The sequence below is a fragment of the Pteropus vampyrus genome, unplaced genomic scaffold, assembly GCF_000151845.1.
Source record: "Pteropus vampyrus isolate Shadow unplaced genomic scaffold, Pvam_2.0 Scaffold1, whole genome shotgun sequence".
Classification (NCBI taxonomy): Eukaryota; Metazoa; Chordata; class Mammalia; order Chiroptera; family Pteropodidae; genus Pteropus; species Pteropus vampyrus.
The window spans coordinates 23,087,948-23,100,070 of record NW_011888782.1 but is presented as its reverse complement, the minus strand read 5'-3'; the positions used below and the strand labels follow the sequence as shown (position 1 = coordinate 23,100,070).

At 32.8% G+C, this 12,123-nt stretch overlaps 1 protein-coding gene across 3 annotated transcripts in view; it reads right to left on the bottom strand.

The window, feature by feature from the left end:
• CCDC14 (coiled-coil domain containing 14) overlaps window positions 1–12,123 on the bottom strand; it is a 42,481-nt gene that overhangs the window by 6,468 nt on the left and 23,890 nt on the right. For all 3 annotated transcript variants that reach the window (XM_011368972.2, XM_023520266.1, XM_023520251.1), the window contains 3 exons: window positions 4,679–4,761; window positions 2,513–2,731; window positions 2,306–2,438 (listed from right to left, as the gene is read on the bottom strand). In XM_011368972.2, coding sequence (XP_011367274.1) covers window positions 2,306–2,438; window positions 2,513–2,731; window positions 4,679–4,761 — 435 coding nt within the window. The remainder of the gene's footprint in view (window positions 1–2,305; window positions 2,439–2,512; window positions 2,732–4,678; window positions 4,762–12,123) is intronic.

Genomic DNA, 12,123 nt, shown 5'->3' with positions numbered 1-12,123 from the left:
CCACACATGTTAAATAGTTTTTAGTCCAGTTTATCCTTTAAAAAAGATGTATCTTCCTACATAAATCATCAAAGCACTGGAATAAACTTTTTGCTTGATGATGTGGATATTTAGCAACTAAAATGATTAAATTTTTTGTTTCATATATATATATTTGGAACATAAGATACAATAAATGTTTGTTGAATAAATGAATAGACAAATGAATCCATCCATTTGTCTATCCATTGTCTCCCTGGTAAAAAAATGGCTAAAGTTTACTTAGTCTGCATTAGGCATGAAGTTGTTACCAGCAATAAACTATTCTAGCTAAGGCCATGACATGTGAACGAGTGAAAGAAAATGTGGCTAGGAATTAAGAGACGTGAGTTCTAGTCCCAGCTCTGTTATTAAATTTCTATTGATATTTAACTTGCATGGTCCCAGTTTCCCCACTTATGAAGATGCAGATATTAAAATCTTCCCTCCATACGTGAGGACAAATAAAATAATAGCTATAGAGAGGACCTTTTTAAAAAAATCAAAGTATTTTATAAATAAAAGATAACATCAGCTCTGATTTCATGCCCATAAAGGAGCTGGCTTTTGTGGTATGAAGCAAAGATTGTGAGAAGACAAGAACACTCCTAGGGACTAGACTTCCTTTGCTTCATTTTCTGCTTGGGGCTGAGAGCCAAGCCCCTTAAAATTAAGAGATGCTCCCAGTGACATGTAAACAGCGGCACATGGACCTTGACCATGCTGACTTGACATCTTGTTTTTCTTTTCCAAAAGGACTATCTACCATATCTACTTTTAAAAAGTTTAAGACATAATTTATATACTATAAAATTCACATTTTAAAACTGCACAACTTAGTGGGTTTTAGTATATTCACAGAGTTATACAAACATTACCACTATCTAGTATCAAAACATTTTTATCACTTCTTTAAAAGGAACTCTGTATCAATTAGCAGTTACTCCCCATTCTTCTCCTCTTTCTCCATCCTTTGGCAACCACTAACCTCCTTTTTGTTTCCATAATTTTGCCTATTCTGGACATTTCATATAAATAGAATTATATAATATGTGGCCTTTTGTGACTGGCTTCTTTTACCATAAATACTGATAACAATGGAATTTTCACCCCCGAAGTACTCCTCAGAAAAGAAAAGCTTTTTCTTTGGAAACCTAAAGCTTTCATAAGAAGGGACAGTCTCTCAGTTACTTTACTTTGAACGACAGTGGTACACACCAATGTTTTAGAAACTCTGACTGAGCCTAGTTAGAATACTGCATGGATATAAGAAGTGTCTTGCTTTCCCACTATTCAATAAAGTCTAAGTGAAATTATTCTTTGAAATATGAATGTGGACAAAGAGCAATATTTCTATGCTAACATAGCTTATATAAAGTCATTTTAAATGTTTGAAAAATTAATAAATTAAATATTACATATATATTACTCTTTCATCTATTTCCCTAAAAGTTTGTAAATCGAAATGGTAGAAAAAAGTTTGTAATTCAAAATGGATCTTCTCATTTGTAATACAAAGGAGATTGTTTTATATTCAAGATTGTTTTATATTTGGAAATATGAATTTCTAAGATCATTCAAAGGCATGGTCAGATCTGATGATATTCAGGCCTAACATATCTGATTTCTCCTCCGGCGTTTTAAAAAGTAGTTATAAATCCAATCCTTAGGAAATGTCTCAAGAGAAAACTGAAACTTATAAGTGTATATTATATAAAAATTGAGTGATAATATGAGTAAAGACTTGGTAAGGAATGAAGGGATCTTGGGGGTTACTGCTAACTCCCTCATTTTGAAACAAATGAGGCTCAAAGAGGCTAAATGACTTACCCAAGATCATATGGTGTGAGGGTTTACTGTGCTAAGTGCTTATCCTGAGTTATTTCTTAGACCCCCCCTATCAACCCTATTCATTTCCCCACTTTACAGCGGAGGTTTAGAGAGGTAAATAACTTGCTCAAAGTCATATAGCTAATGCATGATATAGCTGGGATTCCACTCAGGTTTCTTGAGCTTCAGAGCCAGAGCTCTTAACCATTCTGCTAAAAAAGTCTTCAGGTCCTCATCAGAGCCCTTTTCCTGGAATCACATGATTTAAAAACGCATTTAGCCAGGTTCACAATTTCTAAACTAACTAACTGGAATAAAAAAAGAAATTATTAGAAATTAGCAAAAACATTGACAAAATAAGAGAAAAAGACAGGAGAAAGAGAGGCAGATCTAAAAATATTTTATAGTTTATAGATATTTAATAAAAGGAATAAATTATTCAAATGTTCAGTATTACCTGGTTAAGTCTCTCAGTTGAGTCACCTCAGCATCACGCTGACGTAATGTTATTCCCAATATCTGATTTTCCTTTTTAGCAGCTTCTAATTTAAACTGGGAGCTTTTCACATTGACTAAGGCTTCCTCCAATTCTAAAATGACAAACAAGTTTGTTTCTTTATTCCATTTTTAAAAATTTGTCCATAATTACAGTTCAAATACATACCAATTTTTATTCTAGTTGTCTCAATGTCAAATTGCTGCTTATTATCAAGTATAGTTTGATCTTTTTCTTTAAATATATCAGCAAATTTTTTGTTTTCATCTTTCTGATTTTCGATCACTTTTAAAAGCTCTTCATTTTTATTCTGTAGTAATTCCTGGCTCTTCAATGATTCTTGTAATTGATTTTGCAAGGACTTATTCAATGACTGAAGAGAAAACACTGTGAGACAAAACAGATCAAATAATTATTTCTCCAGTTTAAAAAGTACAAATCTGGAAAAGATCTGCTTTTAAAAAAGAAAAGACTTAGAATTTATTGATTTTGTTTAATAATTGTATGCTTGAGCAGTTCTATGTTAATACTAAATGTATTTTTTTTTTTAATTGTTTGGCAGAAGTCATGCCTTTCTTATCCAATTGATATTTTGGGCATTAAAAACAATTTTTTTTTACTTTTCTAAATGAAAGAATAACACATGCACAAATTAAAAAAAAAATTCAAACACCACAAAATACCAATGATACCAATAATTTGCAATGAAGAGTCTCTCTCCGACCCCACCTCCACTCTCCCCAGAGGTAATCATTAACTTTAGTATCTTTCGGAAAAATACGTTTGCATATAACATATTTAAATGTAAATGAATCACACTACAGTATACTCTGTTTTTAACCTTGCCTTTTTTCCTCTTAAGATTTTATGTATCAGCACAAAGGTCTATAATATTCTTTTTAACGGCCATAAAAGTATACCGTATCATTAGTTTAAAAAATGCAACCTTGAGTAAAGGCTTACTTTGAGGCACTACAGTAGAATCTGGGCATCCTGGGGTGAACAACAGAGACATGGTCCATGCTCTCATGGAGCTGGCAACAAATAAGTAATTATAAATAGCAATAAATAGTCTCAAGGAAACAATAAGTACATGCATAGAGAATAAAAAGAGAAGCTACTTAGATTGAGAACTACAGATCTCCTCACTTCCCATCTTAGCCTCCTCTCTCCCACCCATCCTCCCTATCCCCATTATTTATTCAGAGTAAAATCAAAATTATCTTTCCCAAAATTACTCTTGTGAAGTCGAGCACATTTATAAAGTTGTGTATTCTACTGGGTGCTCATATTTTTCTTATTCCTTTGTAAGAAATATTTATATATTAAGAAAATTAAGCCTTTGTCATATCATGTATTACAAAAAAATGTTCTAATTTTGTTGATGTATTTTGGATGTATTTATAATTGTGCTATGTGGAAAACAAAAAAAATTTCTGGGACATATTTCATCAATCTTTTCCTTTGTGGCATATGAGTTTTTGTCAGGCTTAGAAAAAGATCTCCTCACCCCCCACACCTCCCCTCCAAAAATAATTCTCATCTTTTCTTCCAGTAATATTAGTTTTTTTCTTTCTTCTTTTACTTTAAGCTCTATGAGCCATAAAAACAATTTGGCAACATTTGTCAAAACTGCAACTGCATATACCCATTGACTCATCAATTCTACTGCTATAATCTATAAAAATGCCCACACATGTGCACAAAAACATACGTACAAGATTTTCATTGAAGCACTGCTTGCATTGGGAAAATGGGGTAAAAATGGGGTAAGTTCCTAGATATCTATAAGCAGAGGACTTTAAATACATTATGATATAACCATATAAGCAGAATATCCAAGTAGTTCTTGAACAGAAACATATTTATGTATTGTGATAGAGAAATGTATCTATTACATGTTAAGTGAATCAATGCAAGCTGCAGAAGAGAATATACCATACAAATCTCATTTCTATTTTAAAAAATCTCATTTCTAAAACAGAAAAAGTATTTTTATATAGTTCTATTAGCGCCTGTCACGTAGTAGGCACTCAGTAACTATTTATGAAATAAATCAATTCTATGTGAACAAAAGATATGTGAAAGGATATACACCCTTTTAAAAAAAAAAAATAGGAATAGGTATATTATTAGGAAGTGATAGCATGGATCTTTTATTTTTTGTTTCTGCACTACTTTAAATTTTAATAAGGAGTATTAGTCCTATTATTTAAAAATTTTGATTAAAAAGAAAGTCCACTTAAGACAAAGTAATTAAGAAAGCTCAATTCTTTATCAACATTTCCAGGGCCACAAAGAATTTACATCAGTTCTAAAAGTTCTTTTACCTACATTCAAGACTGCATTCCCGAGAACCAGATGCCTTCTGAGTTTTTTCTTGTTCTTTAAGTTGCTGGTTCAAAATTCTCAACTGCCTAAAGGAAATAATGAAGAAATATAAACACGAATGTAAGAATTCTAAGCTGATTTAACAGTGTACATTTGACAGCTTTTTAAAAAAGACAACATAAACCATGGCAACCGGGAGGATATGATCCCCCAAACAAAAGACAAAATCAAATAAAACCACACTACTGTTATTATTTACAGGCCTGAATGCCAGGAATATCATAAAACCTTCCCTCACTAGAAAAAGTTTAACTTTCTCTGATTTTTCCTTTTTCCTTTTTTGTTCTCTTATCTTTTCAGTGATGCCCTATTTCTTTCATTTCTTATCTCTTCTTGCTATTTTTGTCTTCTCTGTATTTTCATTCTTGTAGTAATGATCTACTTTTTAAAAGATGTGTCATAACTATGAACTAGAATTTCCATAGGGACTGACTGCTATCAGACATCTACCTGCTTAGTTTGTCACACACTGAAAAAATTTGGAAACACAAATCTATGCTCCTAATAATTTCTTTATTGGATAGAAAAGTCATTATTTAAGAGAATACTAATAAGCAGGAACTCTGCTCTACAATGAACTCCACAATTTGTAGCTGCTTCACAAATAAGGACATACAAAAGGAAATACAAAAGTGTTTTCTTTACTTTTAAGAAGTTAACACTAATAAAGGTTATCTCTAGTATCTTTCCAGAATTACTTACCTGAAAATATTCAGCCTTACAGTATTTGTTTTTGTTATTGAGTCTAAAATGATAGTGTGCTATCCCATTATCATTTACATGTATTAATGCCAAATGGATTAAAGAGTAAAACGTAAAATATACAAACAAACAAAACCAACTATACAAGTTTTAGGTGGAAATCTATATAATCTTGAAGTGGGAAGGCATTCCTAAGCATGACTCAAAATCTAGCAACCATCAGAGGAAAGAATGAAGGATTAACTATATCAAAATTTAAAACTTGTTCTCGAATTAATAATCTAGAAGATAGCTTCCACATGTATAATAGACAAAAGGTCCTCAACATTTAACGAGCTCCTATAAATCAGCAAGAAAGGCAGTAAAAAGTGACCAAGACTAAGAATGAGCAATTCATATAACATAGAAATGGCCTATAAGCATGTGAAAAATGCTCAGTCTCACTAGTTATGAAGAAATACAAGTTTAAAACAGGAGCTATTTTATGGCCATGGGACTGACAAGAGGAAATAACACTATTTGTTGGTGAGGGAAACATGGTATAGGGAAATGAATTACCCCTATAATCCCACCCAATTGGTGGGAGTCTATCGGTATAACTATTTTGGATGGCAATTCGGCAATATCCAGTAAAATGTAAAAACATTTCATATTCTTTGATAAAATGATTTAACTAAATTATCTAACCTCAGAAATAGTTACACATGTGCAAAACATCTATAATCTTGTAGATCTATACAAGGATGTTCACAATAGCAATATGTAATACTACCAACTTAACAACAACTTAAAATGCTACATAAATTATGGTATATCCATGAAATACTAACACACAGATATTAAAAAAATGAGACATCCATATGTACTGACATGGGAAGCTCTTCAAGACATATTATTTAATAGAATTCTGCTTTTCTGAAGTTTCTCCTTTATGACAAAGAATGCAGATCTAGAAAAGGCAGCACAGGCTGGTATCAACAACTCCAACTGGAATACTTCTTTTGGTATTTTCCAGAAAAACAACAGGTGCTGAGGTCCTCTTACACACCAAGTGTGTGATAGAAGCTTTCCTTGGTCAGATTCTTCTCTTTTCTTCTCTAACAAAGCCAATCTAAACTTTTCATCATTTATTATAAATCTCTCAACCTTACCCTCCTCTCAGTAAAATACTTTCCTATTTTCACTAAAAATAATATAGTTTGGGGACAAACTCTGTTATCCTTCTGTTCCAGGGTGTACAAATTTATCCATATGTATACTAATCCTCACTTCTTTCTTCTAGTCTTAGAGAAAGTGAGCCTCATCAACTCCCTGGATCCCATCTCCTCCTATACCCCAAGCCCAAGGGACTCCGCGCTCCTATTCCACTCCCTTCACCTTCTCCACCTGCAGCTTCTCCCTCTTTACTGGCTCATGTGCCTGAGCTGAGAAGCATAATAAATTGCTCTCATATTTAAGAAAACATTCCCTCTAACCTAACTGTACCATTAGCTACTCTCCTTCCTTCTCATTCTTGGCTTTCAAAGCATGATTGTTCTATACACTAGTATAGAGATTATTCTTGAATCCACCTTTGTCCCTTTTGCCAGTTCATTTTTAATGTTATGCAAAGATCTCTCCCTCGATAAATTATTTCTTCCTATAACTTTTTTGATATCACTTTTTCTTAGTTTTCCTGCTACTTCTTTAGTTGCTCCTTCTCAGGTTTCTTTGACGAGCTACTCTTCTTGTGTTCTTTCTCTAAAAAGCTATTACCCAGTAATGTACCCTCAACTGTGTTCATACTCTATACCTTCTTGTGAGTTTACCACTTCTACACTGAAACAAATCACTTGCTTTTATCATCATTGTTTCCAGTGCCCAAAACAGTGCCAGGTCTATAGTAAAAGCTCAGTAAAAATGTGTTCAGTGAATAACTCTCAAGTCTACATTTCTATCCTGGACCAAGTTCCTGTGCTCTACTTGTACCTACATAAGTCCAGATGGTCTAAATGACATTCAGCATGTCTAAATCTTAACTTACTGGCTCTCTCTCATTACATCTTCTAATTCAAAAATAAAATGAAATAAAAATCTGTTTGTTTTCTTATTATTGAGTTGTATGAGTTCTTTAAATATTTTGGATATAAGCCCCTTATCAGAGGCGTTGTAATGGGCAGACAACCTGAACAGATACTTCTCCCAAGAAGACATACAAATGGCCAACAGACACATGAAAAGACACTCAACTTCACTAGCTGTTAGAAAAATGCAAATCGAAACCACATGAGATATCATCTCATACCTGTTAGAAAAGTTACTATCAACAGGACAAGTAATAACAAGTATTGAGAGGTTGTGAGGAGAAAGGAACTCTCAAACACTGCTCATGGGAATGTAAATTGGTACAGCCACTATTGAAAACAGTATGGAGTTTTCTCAAAAAACAAAACAAAACAAAAACTCAAAAAAACTGAAAATATTTATCTGCAAAGATACATGCACCCTGATGTTCATAGCAGCATTGTTCACAGTGGCCAGGACATGGAAACAACTGAAGTGTCCTATGATATAGATGATTGTATAAAGAAGATGTGGTACATATATACAATGGAATATTATTCAGCCATAAGAAAAGATGCAATATATATACATATATATGTGACAGAATGCTGAATTGTACACTTGAAACTTATTTGATTTTATTAATCAATGTCAACCTTAAAAATTTTTAATAAAAAAATAAATTAAAAAAAAAACAAATAATCTGTTCTTCTTCTAGTAGCTTCTACCTGGAAGAATTATATTATCATCTATCAAATGATCAAACCAAGACTGAGTCAGCCTTGGCTCCTCCCACTAACTCTCATTTCACTTTTTTGTGCTGCATGGGTACATAACAGTCTAATATTTGAGTCTAAAATCAGGAAGTGGTCATGAATTTTAACTTGCCCTATAAATATTAAGGCACTCTCTAGTTCAATGGTTCCTAACTGAAGTAGTACCCCTTCAACCATCATCCAAAATATTTGGGTATGGCTTTTGGTGGTCACAATGAATGGGGCACTACAGACAACCAGGAAGGCTAAATGTTGAGCACTGTATCAGGAGTCCCACACAAAAACTGTCTAGCCCAAAATGCCAAAAATGCTAAAATGCCATAGAAACAATTCACCTAGTTATTTTTTATTTAAACCCACAAGATGGCAATAAACTCCAAGGAAGTCCTGAAAGATCACTTTCTGGCTAAAAAGAAATGTATAGTTTCTAGATATCCAAACAGAAAAAAATTTTTTTGTTGTTTGAAAGTGCTAAAAAACAGTTTTTAATGAGCCAATGCATTCCAACTTTCATTTGTAATGGAGCTTACGGATGATTCTAAGTTAAGATTTCCAAAAAGGCACAAAAATTCCTATGCTTCTGCTGGAAACATGATTCTGCTAAAAAGCATAAATTTGTCAAATTCTTCATTTTTCAACAATTTCATTTTCAGAAGGTCAAGTAAACAGTGGCAATAGCATGCAAGATAATCTTTGACCTCTAAAGATACAGAGCCAAAAAGCTCTGGTCCAAAGTCTACAGAATTAGTTTAAGACATCAAACTAATATCTTTTTTAAAAAATTAAAAACAAAAAATGAGTGAATTAGTAAGTACCATTTTTTTAAAGGGTTTATAAATTAGCTCCTAAAACAACTCTAAAATGTTCTAAGGAATAGAAATAAATAAAACCATTGATATTTCTGACAGTCACAATGTTAAAATAGATAATATTCTGAGACTAAGTTCTGGTAGTTTATTTAAGAAACCAATTAGTCATACCTTTAAAAACTGATTTAATTTTAAATACATCACAATATATTCTTTTGTTCCACAAAATACACCTAAATACTGAAGAATAAATAAATTGGTCTCTACTTCCTAGAGAGGCAATATAGAAGTACAGAAATTAAGATCATTGTGCTCTAAAATAAAACTGCCAAGTTTGAATCCTATTTCTGTTATTTCTTTAGTTTGTGACCGTAGGCAAACAACATAACTTCTCTGTGCCTTGGTTTCCTCATCTGTAAATGAGAATAATAAAACACCTACCTCGCAGAGTTGTGAGAATTTAAAGAGATGACACATATAAAGGTTGTTGATAGCCTGGCACATAAGAAACATCCAATAGATGTTAGAAGAAGTATTGACTATTACAATTAGTATTATTTATTTTTGATTTTGATTTTGAAAAACTTATATTTTTATCATAGAGATCACTTACGCCAGGACTGAAGACAATATTATTAGAATTTAAACCCAGCAACCCCATCATATGTCATAATATCTAGAGACTAATGATTATTAGAGAAATAATTTTAAGCAGGTAAATCTTACTAGGTGTTGTGCCTTTACAGGCTCCAGATCCATGAATTTAAGCTACTTTCCAACTAAGAATCCTATTTTATTGCTTTTCAGTTTCTTGACCATATTTATACAAGTCCCTGAAGGTCCTGTCTGGTACAAGGTCTATAGCTCATGCAACTGTAATGCCCTCTTAGAGTATACTCACATTGCAGCACTACGGAAGCACTGAAAATGTGCTCTAATTCTCTGCAACGTTTACTGGTAAATAAACATCGGATTGGTGGCCTTGTTGGTCATCAATGAAACATTCAAAGTTAAGATGTTATTGATAATATGTTAGTGATTTCTATATTTCAAGATTAGATCCCTGGTTTACATCCTAAACATTAAAGGTTTACTTTCCTAAATGAATTAAGACTATAATTCCAATATAAATTAAGACGATCAAAAGAAAAAATGCCTAAAAATTGACATGACTTTTTGTTTACATTTGAGTGTGATGGGGCTACTAGTGCTCACCCATATCAGGTTCTCCTTTCCTTCTGGAGTATATGAAAAGTATGGGAATTTATGTCCCAGATGTTTATATAGGCAGGGCCATATGCCTTATTTTAGCCTACAAAATATAAGTAGAAGTGAGATTGTCACTTCTAGGCTGGGGCATGTAAGAGTTGGTGTGCCATCTCCATGTTCTTTTTTTCCTGAAAAATACTTACTGAAACAGTGGCCTCATAATGGAGGGAACCTAAATCCTATGTTATAGGATGAAAGAGAATCTCTGATGACCCATGTTGATCTTGGTGTGAGGGAGAAAAAACTTTTGCTGTGTTATGCCACTGAGATTTTGGAGTTTATTACTGTAGTATAGCCTACACTAGCCTGATAAATACCCTGAAGTACTTCATTTTCCTCTCTATAAACCACCAAATGATAACAGAGGTAAAAAGAGGCAGGAGACAATATGACTAGTGAGCAGAAGTAATGAAAGCATTAGAGAATGCTAGGAATGTTTGGAAAATGGGGAAGGAAAAATAGAAACACATGAAGACAGTAAATCTATTTTCCTTATGGAGCCCTAGATAATCTCGCTTGACACCTTTTGTTCTGGCCATGAGACATCTCTGCATAGAGACAAAAAGACAGAGCAATTCTTACCTGCGTAACTGAGCATTTTCACTTCTTAGTGGTTGTATGGCCAGTGCTATTTCAACTTGAATATCTGTATTTCCATTTATTGCTGGAAGAAGAAATATACATGCCTCCAATTCTGCAATCAATCTCTGAACTTCCGAATCCTCTACAAAAGGCAGAAGAAATGAGTAAAAACAATATTGTAAATTATTTTTAGATAAGATTATTCTCATGTATTACTAAAAAAGAAAAATTTTTAGATATGTACATACTTGCTATAAGTAAATTTAATTATTTCTAAATCTAATACACAAGTCCTATTTTCCTTTTTCCTGCTGCCTACATTGGATTATTCAGAAAAATTCTGAAGAAGTTAAATTCAGTAAACTAAAGATTAATCTTAAATCAAAGGATTATTATATTAGTGATTTTTTTTTCAGTTACAGAGTTTAGTAGAAGATAATTTACATCTGTCTCTTAGTTCACATTACTAAAGGACTATTGCACTCCTATAATTGCTAAAAGGTTTCCTATAATTGATACGGTATTCACATTTAAAACACAACATTTGATCCTGACATAAGCGAATAATTCACTCACTTTAGGTGAGTCAATCTGGCAAAATATTGAGAGAGGGTCTATTAAGGTTTTATAATTTAATTTTCTAAAGGATATTTAACATAATCGACCACACTCATTTGCTGTAGCATCAAAAGCAGCACTATTTTAGTGACTAATTGGGGGAAGTGGTTGCTTTTGTAGGTGGCAAACAGACACAGGCAGAAGGTGGATTTTATATCTTTTGTCCTTTCATTTTTGTTCCTTTATTTCCATTCAAATTTTCTAGGGACTGAAAATATTTAATAATATTAACTGTCTGATACTCAAAAGAGGTAGGAAGTATATTCTAAGTTACAAAAATAACTCAATCCCACAGGTATTTTCACACCCTGATGAAAAGTATATGTGCACAGTAAACAACTGTGCACAATTACTAAGCAGTCCCCTACCACTCATAAACACTGGAGGCAAAGACCTGGGCTTCACCATTTTCTAACAATATAGTTTTAGTCAAATTACTTAACTCTTGAAGCCTAGATTTCTTCACGGTTAAATGGAGATAACAACAGTACCTCATAGGGTTGCTGAAAGGATTAAATGAGATACTGTTCTCCAAGCCTCAATTTCCTCAATTGTAAAAATGGAAGCAATAACAATACCTTAGAGGGAT